The sequence below is a fragment of the Rhinoraja longicauda genome, chromosome 5, assembly GCF_053455715.1.
Source record: "Rhinoraja longicauda isolate Sanriku21f chromosome 5, sRhiLon1.1, whole genome shotgun sequence".
In the NCBI taxonomy this organism is placed as follows: Eukaryota; Metazoa; Chordata; class Chondrichthyes; order Rajiformes; family Arhynchobatidae; genus Rhinoraja; species Rhinoraja longicauda.
Genome location: NC_135957.1, coordinates 9,561,019 through 9,577,275, shown reverse-complemented (window position 1 = coordinate 9,577,275; position 16,257 = coordinate 9,561,019). Strand labels below are relative to the sequence as shown.

General features: G+C 53.6%; 1 protein-coding gene across 3 annotated transcripts; it reads left to right on the top strand.

Annotated features, from left to right (window-relative positions):
* On the top strand, positions 1-14,621 carry LOC144593870 (zinc transporter ZIP9). 3 transcript variants are annotated; one of them, XM_078399991.1, is made up of 7 exons: positions 1-118; positions 7,339-7,447; positions 7,752-7,919; positions 10,314-10,382; positions 11,291-11,376; positions 12,063-12,197; positions 14,344-14,621. In XM_078399991.1, exons 1-7 carry the CDS (start codon positions 23-25, stop codon positions 14,572-14,574), a joined length of 894 nt encoding a protein of 297 aa, XP_078256117.1. In that variant the 5' UTR covers positions 1-22; the 3' UTR covers positions 14,575-14,621. The 3 variants fall into 3 exon arrangements, with proteins under 3 accessions (XP_078256117.1, XP_078256120.1, XP_078256119.1); XM_078399993.1 differs by lacking the exon at positions 1-118 and adding an exon at positions 6,328-6,417; XM_078399994.1 differs by lacking the exon at positions 7,752-7,919.
* Positions 14,622-16,257: the final 1,636 nt, after the last annotated feature.

The following is a 16,257-nucleotide window of genomic DNA, read 5'->3' as shown; positions in this document are numbered from 1 at the left end:
GGGAGGACGGAGTGGAGCTGCGATGGACGGGGCGCTGAGCATCGCGCTGCTGAGCCTGGCCATGTTCGGGGGGTCGCTGCTCTTGGGGCTGATCCCACTGCTGGTCCGACTGCCCGAGGTGAGTGAGACCCTGCAGACCCCACCCCACCCTGGGATCCCCAGCTGAGACCCGGGCCGGGACTGGGAGAGCGGGCTGTGGGGCGATGCACTTAGTGCTGCAGCAACTGGGCGGGCAGTGGGGGGACTGGACGGACAACGTGTCAGGTCGGGATCCTTCTTCAGACTGCAGGGGGGGAGTGGAGGGGAGGGAAGGGAAGGGAAGGGGGGGCAGCAAGCTGCACAAACCACCCCCTGACTCTCTCCCGCAACAGTCTGCAGTAGAGACAAACAAACAAAACGCAGGGGCTGCAACCGGGAACACAAACTGCTGGGGAACTTAGCGGTTCAGGCAGAGTCTGTGTGTTACTCCAACACTTGAACGTCCTCAGCCCGACCCGGCGAGTTCCTGCAACGACTCTTTGTTTTGTGGCAAGGATCGTGGTCCTGGATGGCCACATCTCTCCACGATCTCAAAGATCTTTCCTGTCCCGTATGGAGCAAGATTACTTCTGCCAGGGACTGTGTAACACTGGGATACAGTACCGGTTCTGTGTAACACTGGGTTACAGGGTCGTCTGTCACTGTGTAACACTGGGGTACAGTACCGGTCTGTGTAACACTGGGGTACAGTACCGGTGGGGACACTGGGGTGATGTCTAGTTTTCTTTGGGCATTGACATTTAGGATGACCTGACCTGGGCTCAGCTATTTGGTGTGTCTGTGTCTGTGAATGTCTGTATGTGTGTGCGTGCGTGGTCTCAGGCTTGTTCCAGGTGCTGAGTCTTACCCGGAGCAGAGGTGCTGGCTGTCTAGAGCTTCTTCCCGGCAGCTCAGTCTTGATCGCATGGAGGCGCTGGTGGTCTTGGGGTTTGTCCCAGTGGCTCAGTCTTTCTCGAACCTGCGACAGGGGAACACAGGTAGCAGGGAGACGCACTACTTGGTGTCCTTGTGTGTGTGTGTGTGTGTGTGTGAATGAACGATTCCTTTGTATGTATGATGCGTGTGCATGAGTGTGATGTGTCGGGGGTGACACTGGCTTCGGCAGTGACTACACCGACACTCACAATTGGGTGAACTCACGTGATATATTTTGCTTACAGTGGTGAGAAAGTCCAGGCCCACATGGGGCGCAGCCTCGTGCAGTCAGGCCGTATGTGCGGTGATGATGGCGATCTCAGGCTTGTCCTGGCAGCTCAGTCCTTGTTTAGTTTAGAGATACAGCGCGGAAACAGGCCCTTCGGCCTTCCGAGTCCGTGCCGACCAGTGTTCCCCGCACACTAACACTATCTTATACACACACTGGGAACAATTTACATTTATACCAAGCCAATTAACGTACAAACCTGCACTTCTTTGGAGTGTGAGGAAACCGAAGATCTCGGAGAAACCCCACCCGGTCATGGGGAGAACGTACAACCTCCATACAGACAGCACCCGCAGTCAGGATTGAATCCGGGTCTCCGGCGCTGCAAGTGCTGTAGTGGCTCTGGCTGTCTCGGTCTTCTTCCTGGCAGCGCAGTCTGGACCACACTGAGGCGCTGGTGGTCTTGGGATTTGTCCCAGTTGCTCAGTTTTCCTCGAACCTGCGATAGAGAAACACAGCTAACAGATACGCCTCACCTTGTATCCTTTTCTCACTCTTTTCTTCACTCAGAGAAAGCAAACTCGATGCTAGCATTTATTTCAAGAGGGCTTGCATACAAAAATAGGAATGTATTGTTGAGGCTCTATAAGGCGCTGGTAAGGCCGTATTTGGAATATTGTGAGCAATTTTGTGCACCATATCTGAGGACATCCTTGGAGAGGGTCCAGAGAAGGATTACAAAAATGATGCCAGGAATGAGTAGGTTACCCTACGATGAGTGTTTGTCGGCACTGGGCCTGTACTCACTGTTCAGATGATTGAAGGAGGACCTCATTGAAACTTACAGAACAGTGAAAGGCATGGATAGAGTGGGTGTGGAGAGGATGTTTCCACTAGTGGGAGAGTCTAGGACGAGAGGTCGTAGCCTCAGAATTAAGGAATGTTCTTTTGGGAAGATGAGGAGAAATTTATTTAGTCAGAGGGTGGTAAATCTGTGGAATTATTTGCCACTGAAGGCTGTGGAGGCCAAGTCAGTGGATATTTTTTAAGGCAGAGATAGATAGATTCTTGATTAGTACAGGTGTTAAGGGTTATGGGGAGAAGGCATGTGTGTGTCTATATATCTATATGTGTGTATATATCTGTGTGTGCGTGTGCGCGCGCATATATCTGTGTGTGTATATAATCAGTGTGTGTATATGTATATACAGTGCCCTCCATAATGTTTGGGACAAAGACCCATCATTTATTTATTTGTCTCTGCACTCCACAATTTGAGATTTATAATAGAAAGAAAATCACATGTGGTTAAAGTGCACATTGTCAGATTTTAATAAAGGCCATTTTTATATATTTTGGTTTCACCATGTAGAAATTACAGCAGTGTTTATACATAGTCCCCCCATTTCAGGGAAACATAAACATAGAAAATAGGTGCAGGAGTAGGCCATTCGGCCCTTCGAGCCTGCACCGCCATTCAATATGATCATGGCTGATCATCCAGCTCAGTAACCTGTACCTGCCTTCTCTCCATACCCCCTGATCCATTTAGCCACAATAGCCATAATGTTTGGGACACAGCAATGTCATGTAAATGAAAGTACTCACGTTTTGTATTTTGTTGCATATCATTTACATGCAATGACTGCTTGAAGTCTGCGATTCATGGACATCACCAGTTGCTGGGTGTCTTCTCTGGTGATGCTCTGCCAGGCCTGTATTGCAGCTATCTTCAGCAAGAGAATTTGAGTTTAGGAGCAGGGAGGTTCTGCTGCAGTTGTACAGGGCCTTGGTGAGACCGCACCTGGAGTATTGTGTGCAGTTTTGGTCTCCTAACCTGAGGAAAGACGTTCTTGCCTTAGAGGGAGTACAGAGAAGGTTCACCAGATTGATCCCTAGGATGGCGGGACTTTCATATGAGGAAAGACTGGATAGACTGGGCTTGTACTCGCTGGAATTTAGAAGACTGAGGGGGGATCTTGTAGAAACATATAAAATTCTTAAGGGGTTGGAGAGGCTAGATGCGGGAAGTTGTTCCCGATGTTGGGGGAGTCCAGAACCGGGGTCACAGCTTAAGGATAAGGGGGAAGTCTTTTAGGACCGAGAAGAGAAAACATTTCTTCACACAGAGAGTGGTGAGTCTGTGGAATTCTCTGCCACAGAAGGTAGTTGAGGCCAGTTCATTGGCTATATTTAAGAGGGAGTTAGATGTGGCCCTTTTTGCTAAAGGGATCAGGGGGTATGGAGAGAAGGCAGGTACAGGCTACTGAGCTGGATGATCAGCCATGATCATATTGAATGGCGGTGCAGGCTCGAAGGGCCGAATGGTCTACTCCTGCACCTATTTTCTATGTTATGCCTGTTTTGGGGGCTAGTCTCCTTCAGTTTTCTCTTTAGCAAATAAAGGACATGCTCAATTGGGTTCAGATCGGGTAATAATTGGCCACTCAAGAACTGACCATTTTTTAGCTTTGAAAAACTCCTTTGTTGCTTTAACAGTGTGTTTGGGATCATTGTCTTGCAGTAGAATGAACCGCCGGCCAATGAGTTTTGAGGCATCAGTTTGAACTTGAGCAGATAGGATGCGTTTATACACTTCAGAATTCATTATGCTACTGCCATCAGCAGTTGTATCATCAATGACGATAAGTGAGCCAGTACCTTCAGCAGCCATACATGCCCAGGCTATAACACCCCCACCACCGTGTTTCACAGATGAGGTGGTATGCTTTGGATCTTGGGCAGTTCCTTCTCTCCTCCATACTTTGCTCTTGCCATAACTCTGATGTGAGTTAATCTTCATCTCATCTGTCCACAAGACCTTTATCCAGAACTGTGGTTGCTCTTTTAAGTACTTCTTGGTATACTGTAACCTGGCCATCTTATTTTTGCAGCTAACCAGTGGTTTGCATCTTGCAGTGTAGCCTCTGTATTTCTGTTCATGAAGTCTTCTGCAGACAGTGGTCATTGACAAATACACTCCTGAAGAGTGTTTCTGATCTGTCAGACAGGTGTTTGGGGATTTTTCTTTATTATAGAGAGAACTCTTCTGTCATCAGCTGTGGAGGTCTTCCTTGGCCTGCCAGTCCCTTTGTAATTAGTAAGCTCACCAGTGCTCTCTTTCTTCTTAATGATGTTCCAAACAGTTGATTTTGGTAAGCCTAAGGTTTGGCTGATGTCTCTAACAGTTTTATTCTTGTTTCTCAGTCTTGTAATGGCTTATTTGACTTTCATTGGCATAACTTTGGTCCTCATGATGATAAGCATCATTAAAAGTTTCCAAAGGTGATGGAAAGACTGGAGGAAAGTCGAGGTGCTGAGAGCTCTCTTATACCTGCATTAAGTAGGCAATTAAACACACCTGAGCAATTACAAACACCTGTGAAGTCATGTGTCCCAAACATTATGGTCCCCTGAAATGGGGGGGACTATGTATAAACACAGCTGTAATTTCTACATGGTGAAACCAAAATGTATAAAATACCCTTTAATAAAATCTGACAATGTGCACTTTAACCACGTTTAATTTTTTCTATAACAAATCTCAAATTGTGGAGTACAGAGGCAAATAAATAAATGATGGGTCTTTGTCCAAAACATTGTGGAGGGCACTGTATATGTGTGTATATCCATGTGCATATATATATATATATCTGTATTTCCCAATCTCGTTGTACCCCTGTACAATGACAATAAAGATGTATTGTATTGTATGTTTGTACATCTTTGTGTATATATCTATGTTTCTGTGAGTGTGTATATATCCGTGTGCATATATATATCCGTGTATATATCCGTGTGTGTATATATATATATATATATATATATCTGTGTGCATCTATGTTTCCGTGTGTGTGTATGTTTAATATATATATGTATACGCACACACATATATACAAAGTTTAATAAATGCCTTTTAAGTTACAAACCGGGTGATAATTTTAAACCATAAAACTTTGCGATGAACAAAGGGAGGGGTGTGGCGGAGGAGGGAGAGAGAGAGGGAGAGTATAGTTTGTGTATATACAACTGTATATGTGTCTGTGTGCGTGGTGTGTGTACTGCGTACCTGTGCATGTGTGTGTGCCTGTTAAGTATGTGTGTCTGCGTGTGGATGTGTTCCACCACCCCTGACCCTCCTGCCCTGTTCATATCATATCATATCATATATATACAGCCGGAAACAGGCCTTTTCGGCCCTCCAAGTCCGTGCCGCCCAGTGATCCCCGCACACTAACACTATCCTGTTGGTCACAGACTGCTCGGAGCCTTGGCAGTGGGTGTGAGAAGCTGTCCTCGCAGCCTGTGGCAGCACAAAGGTTGCTTTCAGCAGAGGCTGGCTGTGGCCCAGGTCCTGCCTGAGGCTGGAATCAGTGGCAGGGCCCGGTCAGAGCCATGTTGCGTCACACACCGTCTCCCTGCTGTTGCCCACCGCACGGCCTCTCTGCTGGACGTCTGGCCGCCCCAGCAACACACCCTCAGCCACAGGCACACAGCCGGACAGCTCAAACACAGGCCCTGTGTTGTGTATCTGCATGTTTGGGTGTTGTGTCTGTTGTATATGTTTGGGTCACAAAATGCTGGAGTAACTCAGCAGGTCGGGCAGCATCTCGGGAGAGAAGGAATGGGTGACGTTTCGGGTCGAGACCCTTCTTCAGACGTCTCGACCCGAAACGTCACCCATTCCTTCTCTCCCGAGATGCTGCTCGACCTGCTGAGTTACTCCAGCATTTTATGAATAAATCGATTTGTACCAGCATCTGTAGTTATTTTCTTATACTATATGTTTGGGTGTTGGGTTTGCGTGTGTTGTCTATGTTTGGGTGTTGGGTTTGCGTGTGTTGTATATGTTTGGGTGTTGGGTTTGCGTGTGTTGTCTATGTTTGGGTGTTGGGTTTGTGTGTGATGTCTATGTTTGGGTGTTGGGTTTGCATGTGTTGGATATGTTTGGGGGTTAGGTTTGCGTGTGTTGTCTATGTTTGGGTGTTGGGTTTGTGTGTGTTGTCTATGTTTGGGTGTTGGGTTTGCATGTGTTGGATATGTTTGGGGGTTAGGTTTGCGTGTGTTGTATATGTTTGGGTGTTGGGTTTGAGTATGTGGTGAGTTGGTGGATGTTTGTATGTTGTGTGTCTGCGTGTGTAGTGTGCCAGTGAATGCCTGGTACCATTAACAGTTCCATCTCGGTTGTTACATCACGGCGACGAACTACAAAATGCAACTTCCATCAGTCTGAAGTGGGTCCCAACTCGAAACGTCACCTGTCCATCCCCTCCACGGATGCTGCCTGGCCCGCTCTGCTCCTCCAGCACTTTATGTTTTGTTCCAGACTCCAGCCTCTGCAGTTCCCATGTCTCTGAATCACACCATCTCTCCCCGAGCCACTCCCCTGGGGAGGGAGTTTATTTCGAGTTCCTGGCGGCTCTGGGATTCGCCCATTCCCCCCTCCGCCCCCCAGTGTCCCCCCTCCTCCTCCACCCGTTCTGCTCTCCCCTTGCCCCCCTGACTCTCCCCTTGCCCCAGTCCACCCTCCCCATCCCTCTCTCTCCTTGACCTCCTCATTCTCCCTGTCCCTCTCCCCCCCCCCACCGTCCATCACTCCTCCCTCCTGTCCCGCTCTCCCCCCCAGCGTCTCTCACTCTCCCGTCCCTCTCTATCCTGTCCCCTCTCTACCCTGTCCCTCGCTCTCCCCCATCTCTCACTCTCCCGTCCCTCTCTACTCTGTCCCTCGCTCTCCCCCATCTCTCTCTCCCGTCCCTCTCTACCCTGTCCCTCGCTCTCCCCATCTCTCACTCTCCCGTCCCTCTCTACCCTGTCCCTCGCTCTCCCCCATCTCTCTCTCCCGTCCCTCTCTACCCTGTCCCTCGCTCTCCCCCATCTCTCACTCTCCCGTCCCTCTCTACCCTGTCCCTCGCTCTCCCCCATCTCTCACTCTCCCGTCCCTCTCTACCCTGTCCCTCGCTCTCCCCCATCTCTCTCTCCCGTCCCTCTCTACCCTGTCCCTCGCTCTCCCCCATCTCTCACTCTCCCGTCCCTCTCTACCCTGTCCCTCGCTCTCCCCCATCTCTCTCTCCCGTCCCTCTCTATCCTGTCTCCTCTCTACCCTGTCCTTCGCTCTCCCCCATCTCTCACTCTCCCCTCCCTCTCCCCGCGTGCAGGCAAGGCTGAGGCAGGTGTCGGTGCTGGGAGCGGGGCTGCTGTGTGGGACGGCGCTGGCTGTCGTCATTCCCGAGGGCATCGAGCTGCTGATGGCGGCCCCCCCCTCAGGTAGGTGGTCCACCCTTGCCCCGGGGGCATAGAACAGTACAGCACAGGAGAGTGGGGAAAGGGCAGAGATAGGGAAGGGACAAGAGGTAGAGCAGAGGAGCGAAGGGGGCAAGGGAGTGGAAGAGGAAGATCAGGGAGAGAGGGGGGGAAAAGGGAGCGAGGGAGGCTGAAGGAAGGAGAGAAAGGGGGAAGGGATGGGGGAAAGAAAGCGAGAGGTGGTGTGAGTGGGTAGGATGGGGTGGGCAATGCTGGGAGCTGGGTGTGCGGATGGGGTTACGTTGTGGTGATATCTCTATGGTTACAGGCCGGCTGAGGAACCTGTCGCTAGGCCCCGTCACCGCGGAGACGCCGGCGGGGGCCGAGGTGGGGGCCTGCGCCCCCTCCCACGTGTTCATCGGGATCGCCCTGGTCACCGGCTTCCTGCTCATGTTCCTCGTCGATCAGATCACCACCTGTATCACTGGGCAGGGAGGTAGGCATGGCGACCACCGACTGTCAGCTCGGTAACCACACCCCTCCGACTGACCGGGCACAGACCAGGGGTTAACTACAGTCCATAAACAATTGCTGGTAGATACGTGGATGGGAATGGCTTGTAGGGATATGGGCCAAACCCGGGCAGGTGGGGCTAGTGTAGATGGGGCAAGTTGGTTGGTGTGGGCAAGTTGGCCTGTGGCCATGCTGCTTGGCGCCATTGTCCCAGTTCCATTACCATTTCATACCAATAAGCAAGGGCACTTTGAGATGAAAGAAAATGAGGTGTTGGTGCTCTTGAAGAGCATTAAGGTGGATAAATCCCCAGGATGTGATACTATTTATCCCAGCTTAGTGAGGGAGGCAAGAGAGCAGATTGCGGGAGCTTGACAAAGATCTTTGCATCTTCTTAAGCCGTAGGCGAGATCCCAGAGGACTGGATTTCAGGGGACCTATTGCAAGGATTTTGTTTGTGGACTTTAGCTCTGCTTTTAACACCATTGTGCCAGAGCTACTACACTACAAACTCTCCCAGCAGACTGTGCCTGAACCACTCTGTCAGTGGATCATCAACTTCCTGACGGACAGGAGGCAGCATGTGAGGCTGGGAAAGCACATCTCGGACTCGCAGACCCTCAGCATAGGAGCACCGCAAGGCTGCGTACTCTCCCCTCCCCTTTACTCTCTCTACACCAACGACTGCACCTCCTCTGTCAAGCTTCTCAAGTTTGCGGACGACACAACCCTGATTGGACTGATCCAGGATGGGGAGGAATCCGCCGACAGATGGGAAGTGACACAGCTGGCATCCTGGTGCCATCGCAACAACATGGAGCTCAATGCTCTTAAGACAGTGGAATTGATAGTAGACATTAGGAGAGCTCCCCCTCCACTCTTAGGAGGGGGAGCTCTCCTAATGTCTACAATCAACAACACCAAACTCGCCATCAACAACACCACAGTCACATCTGTGGAGTCATTTAAGTTCCTTGGAACCATCATCTCCAGGGACCTTAAATGGGAGACTCCACAGTCAAAAAGGCCCAACAGAGGATGTACTTCCTGCAGCAACTGAGAAAACACAATCTGCCCTAGGCAATGATGGTCCAGTTTTATACTGCCATCATAGGGTCCGTCCTCACCTTCTCCATCATGGTCTGGTTTGGCTCAGCCACCAAGTATGACATCCGGAGGCTGCAGCGCATTGTTCGATCAGCCGAGAAGGTTGTTGGCTGCAACCTTCCCCCCATCGACGAACTGTACACAGCAAGGGCCAGGAAGCGAGCGGGCAAGATCATCTCTGATCCCTCTCACCCTGGCCACAAAATCTTTGAAGCACTTCCCTCTGGAAGGCGACTCCGGACTGTCAAAAAAAGGGTCTGAAGAGGATTTCGACCCGAAACGTCACCCATTCCTTTTCTCCCGAGATGCTGCCTGACCTGCTGAGTTACTCCAGCATTTTGTGAAATAATCCGGACTGTCAAAGCTGCCACAGCCAGACATAAAACCAGCTTTTTTTTCCACGAGCAGTAGCTCGACTCAACAACCAAACGTCTGCAGCCTCCTTTTGCTCTGGTATTTTATTTCATTCTTCAAATGTTTAAATTATAATATTTTATTTTTACTGTATGTCATGTTGTTACTCTAACTGAAGGAGGGTCACGACCCAAAACGTCACCCATTCCTTCTCTCCTGAGATGCTGCCCGACCCGCTGAGTTACTCCAGCATTTTGTGATACCTTCGATTTATACCAGCATCTGCAGTTATTTTCCTATACGACGAGGGTAGGGAGGTGGATGTTGTTTACGAGGAACTCAGCGGGTCGGGCAGCATCTTTGGAGAGAATGGAGAGATAACGTTTCAGGTCGGGGCCCTTCGTCAGACTGATGGAGTGGGGGTAGCCTTTCCAGCTTTCTCCCACCATTCTGATCAGCTTGAAGAAGAGTCCCGACCTGAAATATCACCTGCCCATTCCCTGTACAACTGCTCCCTGCCTGTTCCTCCAGCACTTTGTATCTTTTTTAGTAAACCAGCATCTGCAGTTCCTTGTGTCCTCACATTTCCATTTATCCCACCGGCCCCTTCCATCCATATCCCTCCATCAGCTTTACATTTCACTCCTCTTCTTCTCTCCCTATCTGACACCCTTTTCACCTCTCGCCTTTGTCACTTACTCCACCCATCTGCCAATAACACCCCCCCCCCCCCCTCGTATTTACCGAGCACTTGCCAGGCTTTCTCCCACTCCCACCTCTGGTGTTGGTTGGGTCGGCACCTTGTCTAACTGATTATAGTAGGGGGAGAAAGCTGGATGAGAGGAGGGGCAGGGCTGGGCCGAGTGGATGGTCAGTGACTGACCGCTAACGGGGGCATCTTCTGTTCCCTCCACAGAGCAGGGGAGGGGAGCACGGAGCAAGACCGGTCTGACCGCCACCCTGGGGCTGATCATCCACGCTGCAGGTAGGGAGTGGCCGGGGGAGGGGGCAAGAGGATGGGGAGGGGGTGGAGGAGGTGGGGGTGGGGTCGGGAGCAGGGAAGAGGGTGGGAAGTGGGGTGAGGGGGAGGGGGTTGGGTTGGGAGTGGGTTTGAGGTGGGGGGAGGTGAGGGGGTGGTAAGTGGGGCGAGGGGGTGGGGTGGCGTGCTGCTTTGATGCGCATGGTTCTGATGCAGACTGTCGGCCTTGAGACCCTCAGTCAGAGCACTAACTGAGGCTCCTCCTCTCCGGTGGTCATAGAGTCACACAGCGCAGAAATGGGCCCTTCGGCCCAACTTGTCCTTGCCGACCAAGATACCCCATGTACACTCCTCCATCTCCCACGTTTGGCCCATATCCCTCTAAACCTTTCCCATCCCCCTCTTTTAAACACTGTTATTGTACCTGCCTCAACTACCTCCTGTAGCAGCTCGTTCCACACACCCACCGCCCTCTGTGGGGAAAAGAATTGCCCCTCAGGTTCCCATTAAATCTTTCATCTCTCACCTGAGACCCTTGTCCTCTGGTTCTTGATTTTCCTACTCTGGGTAAAGGACACTGTGCTCTGACCGCTACTCTGGCTGACCCATGGGTTGCTCAACCCCTGCCCTCTGACTGACCCATGGATTGCTAGACCCTTGACCCCTGCCCTCTGACTGACCCATGGATTGCTCGACCCTTGACCCCTGCCCTCTGTCTGACCCAGGGATTGCTAGACCCTTGACCCCTGCCCTCTGTCTGACCCATGGGTTGCTCAACCCCTGCCCTCTGACTGGCCCATGGATTGCTCGACCCTTGACCCCTGCCCTCTGACTGACCCATGGATTGCTAGACCCTTGACCCCTGCCCTCTGACTGACCTATGGATTGCCTGACCCCTGCCCTCCCTCTTGCAGTGGACGGGGTGGCGTTGGGAACAGCCGCCGGATCATCCCAGATCTCCCTTCAGGTCATCGTCTTCCTGGCTGTGATCCTGCACAAGGTGGGAGCAGGGGAGGGAGGGGTCAGAGATTGGGGTGGGGGGGTGTGAGGTATGGGGGGGGGGGTGAGGTATGGGGGGGGTCTGAGGGAGGAGAAGAGGGGGTCTGAGGTGAGGGGGGAAGGAGTGTCCATAAGGGATCGATCAAAGATTTATGGGGTGGGGAGCGAGGGAGATCAATCGCGGTGGGGGGGGGGGGGGGGAGAGAAAGGGAGGGATGGCGGTGGGAAGAAGAAGGGGGGCGATCTGACATGGTGGGCAGAGAGCAGGGGTCTTTGTGATCTGGGACTGGGAGGGTGGGGGTGACCCAGGGTGGTGCAAACTCCACACAGACAGCAGCCGAGGTTGGGATAAAACCCAGGTCTCTGGTGCCGTGAGGCAGCATTTCTACCGTGGCTCCAAGAAAGAGTCTTGAAGGAGAACGTCTCCCGTCCATTCCCTCCGCGGACGCTGCCCGACCAGCTGGGCCGCTGCAGTAGCTGGTTTGTGGGGGAGACCGGGGTAAGGGGGGGGGGTGGGAGTTGGGGGGGGGGGTGCAGAGAGAGTACGGGGGTCTTTGAGATATCCCCCTCCCCCCCCCTAGAGGTCTGTGTGTGCGTGGCAGGTCCCCAGGGAGGGTCTGGGTGGCGGGAGGGTGAGAGACTGGTCGGGGAGCAGGCAGGGGGTGACTCTCCCTGTCTTGGCTCCAGGCTCCCGCCTCCTTTGGCCTGGTCTCCTACCTGCTGCACATGGGGCTGGAACGGAGGCAGATCTACCGCCACCTGCTGGCCTTCTCCCTCGCCGCCCCCCTCCTCGCCCTCGCCACCTTCACCATCGTCCGCCAGGTAAGGCCAGCCCAACCTCTCCCCCTCCCCCATCTCCCAACGTCTCCCCTACTCCCTCCCCTCCTCATCTCACCTCTCCTCTCCCTCCCCCCCCACTCCCTCCCCTACCATCTCCCTCCCCCTCTCCCCCCCATACCCCCTCCCATCCCCCTCCCCCATCATCTCCCTCCCTTATTCCCCATCCCCTCCCCCATCATCTCCCTCCCCTATCCCCTACCATCTATCATCCCTCCCTCTACCCCTCCCTTCTCCCCTCTCCCCTACCATCTCCCTCCCTCCCCCTCTCCCCCTCCATCCCCCCTCCCCTACCATCTCTCCCCCCCATACCCCCTCCCCTACCATCCCCCTCCCCTCCCCCCCATCATCTCCCTCCCTTATTCCCCATCCCCTCCCCTACCCCCTACCATCTACCATCTCCCCCCTCTACCCCTCCCTTCTCCCCTCTGTCTCCCCCCCCCCCTTTTACCCCTGCAGATGCTGGTTTACACCGAAGATAGACACAAAAAGCTGGAGTAACTCAGCGGGTCAGGCAGCATCTCTGGAGAGAAGGAATGGGTGACGTTTCGGGTCGAGACCCTTCAGAGGCCCCTGAGTCTGAAGAAGGGTCTCGACCCGAAACGCCACCTATTCCTTTTCTCCACAGATGCTGCCTGACCCGCTGAGTTACTCCAGCTTTGGGTGTCCATAAGCGTTGAGATAGTTATGAAAGAGGACAGATTTGGGTCTTGAGGGAAAGGGGAAGGTACTCAGCTGGAGGAGGGTAAGTTACATTGTGGGGCAGCACCTCGGGAGGGTTTAGTGGGAGCAGCTGTTTCTGGACAAATCCACATCTAGTACGTGGGAGTGTGATCACCTTGTAATCTTCAAAGTGCCCTGCTGTAAAATCTTTAAGGACAGGTTCTAACATTTTCGCTGAAGCAGATATTAGCAAACACCCTTCTCTCCAGAGATCCTGCCTGACCCGCTGAGTTACTCGAGCATTTTGTGATACCTGAGCAAACAGACCTGCCGTTTTCTAATTTCCATTTCCCTTTTTAGATGTTGGGCTTGTGTGAGGATCCTGTGGGGCACTGGGTCAGTGCGAGAGGTCACGGCACTAGGATTAGATGTGGACCATTAGGTCAACTTTTCCACCTCTCCGTACAACGTAGACAGTTACATTAGTCCATAGAGCCAATGTCAGTTCACAAGTTCAGCAACAGAATTAGGCTCATTCAATCATAGCTGATCTATCTTTCCTTCTCAACCCCATTCCCCCGACACCCGTATTAATCAAGTTAATCCGTTAGTGCCAATTACAGCAGATAATTAACCTCCCAGGGCACTGAGTACAAGTCAGGAAGTCACATTGCAGCTTTATAAAACTTTGGTGAGGCTGCATTTGGAGTATTGCGTGCAGTTCTGGTCAGCCCAATACAGGAAGGACATGGAGGCTTTGGAGAGGGTGTCGAGGTTTACCAGAACTCTGCCTAGATGGGAGGGTATCTTTACAAGGAGAGGATGGATAAACTTGGATTGGTTTCTGTAGACTGTCAACGTTTGTGGGGGGGGGGGTGGAGGAGACTTGATTGAAATATATAAAATTACGAGAGGCATAGTTAGGGTAGACGGTCAGAACCTTTAACCCAGGATGGAAGTGTCAAAGACTAGAGGGTGTACCTTTACGGTGAGAGGGCCACAGTTAAAGGAGATATGCAGGGCGAGTTTTTTTACACAGAGGGTGGTGGGGGTCTGGAACTGGACGCTGGGGTGGTGGGGGTCTGGAACTGGACGCTGGGGTGGTGGGGGTCTGGAACTGGACGCTGGGGTGGTGGGGGTCTGGAACTGGACGCTGGGGTGGTGGTGGAGGCAGATATGGCAGTGGTGTTCAGGAGGTTTCTAGATGGAAAGATGGATTGGGGAGTGGAGGGACATGGATCTCAATTAGCGTCACCTGGCATCATGTTGGGCACGGACATCGTGGGCTGAATGGTTTGTCCGTTCTGTATCCCATCACCCGCACATCTTTAGGATGTGGGAGGAAACCGGAGCAGCACAGGGAGATCGTGCAAACTCCACACAGACAGCAGCCGAGGTCGGGTATCGAACCCTGGTCTCCGGCGAGGCGCCACCATCGTTGAGCCTGTGTTTCTTATCTCACCCACAGAGCAACCTGGAGTTGCTGCAGCAGACCAAGGCCACAGGCGTCGGGCTCCTCTTCTCCGCCGGCACCTTCCTCTACGTAGCCTCCGTGCACGTCCTCCCCGAGGTCAGCGGACAGCGGCCCCACCCCGAGGTCGAGGGTGGGCTGGGCCTGGGCCTCCTGGACAGCCTGACCATGGTGCTGGGCTGCATCCTCCCAGTCCTCCTCTCCCTGGGGCTGCACGATGCCCAGTGATGCCCCACCCCACTGGACCTTACCTGGGGGACGAGGGGTGGGGGTGGAGCAGGGTGAGGGGAGGGGAGGGGTGGGTGGGTAAGGGGGAGGTCTGTTTGATCTGCCCCAGTCCAGTCCCGCACACAGCCTTGGGGTTTTGCTGCTGGGTGTGAACAGCTGGGAACACTGAAGGACGGAGGGAGCAGGGAGGCGAGGCCGGAGGGGCAGCAGCTGGGACCCTCACGTATCCCGGGGGTAGAGTGCACAAGGAAAATCTGGGCCTTCTGGCAGCTGTGAAGGACAACGTGAACCCGCCAACTCTGTCTCCCCCTCCTCTCTCCCTGTCTCCAACACAGTCACTTTCTCACTCCTCTGCCCTCTCCTCCCCTGCCCTTTTCCCTCTTCACTCCTCCCCCTCCTCTTTCCTTCTCCTCTCCCTCTTCCCTTCCCTCCCCCTCATAGATTACCCCCCCCCCCCCCCCCACTCTCTCTCTCCAACACACAGTCACTCTCTCATTTCTCTTCCCTCTCTATCATTCTTGCAGTCTCTCTCTCCCTCCCTCCCTCTCTCACCCACACTCAGCCCGTGCCCCCCTCCCCCTCTGGGTATCTGTGATATTTGTCAGGTGGCGATAAGGCCAGTACTGGTGAGGCAGACAGCTGCCGTGGTGGGTGTGGAGCGTCATGTGTGCCAGGGTGTTCCCTAGCTCTCCTTTCTTCCTTACCGGTAATTGTTTCCAGACGTGACTGTTGGTAGGAGACACACCTACTTGAAGTTACTGGGGTGGTCGACATTATCATGACTGTCAGACCCTGGGGGAGAGACTGTGTGTTCTGCTTTGTTCCGGCTGTGATGGCCACAAGAGTCGTACTGTTCGGCCCAACTCGCCATGCTAATGGGGGGGGGGGGGGGGGGTTGGGGGTTGCTGGGGTGACGAGGGGTTGCTGGGGTAACGAGGGGGTTGCTGGGGTGACGAGGGGCTGCTGGGGTGACGAGGGGCTGCTGGGGTGACGAGGGGTTGCTGGGGTGACGAGGGGCTGCTGGGGTGACGAGGGGCTGCTGGGGTAACGAGGGGGTTGCTGGGGTGACGAGATGTTGCTGGGGTGACGAGAGGTTGCTGGGGTGACGAGAGGTCGCTGGGGTAACGTGGGGTCGCTGGGGTAACAAAGGGTCGCTGGGGTAACGAGGGGTTGCTGGGGTAACAAAGGGTTGCTGGGGTAACAGGGGGGTGCTGGGGTAACGGGGGGTTGCTGGGGTAACGGGGGGTTGCTGGGGTAACGAGGGGTCGCTGGGGTAACGGGGGGGTTGCTGGGGTAACAAGGGGGTTGCTGGGATAACGGGGGGGGATTTCTGTGGTAACGGGGGGGGGGGGGGGGGGGTTGCTGGGGCATTATGTTTGCTGAGGACTCCATGCACCAAGATGCCCTGACCCTCCCTCCCTCCCTCTGCCCATCTGTGTTTCCTGAGGCTGACCTCCTGGAAGATTATTTGCCCTGTTGATCTCTGTGTCTCCCCTTGCGCCTGTCTACCCTGAGACCTCTGATCCCAGGCCCATCTTGGCTGCGCTGTGAATGGCGCTGCAGTCTGCAAGAGCATTGCGATTGTCCCGCTTGCACACTTGCCCCACTTGACCCTGGACCTTCCATCTTTGATCCCGGACCCAGTATCTCCAGTTGTTTGGGGTACTCGGTGTACAACGGCCA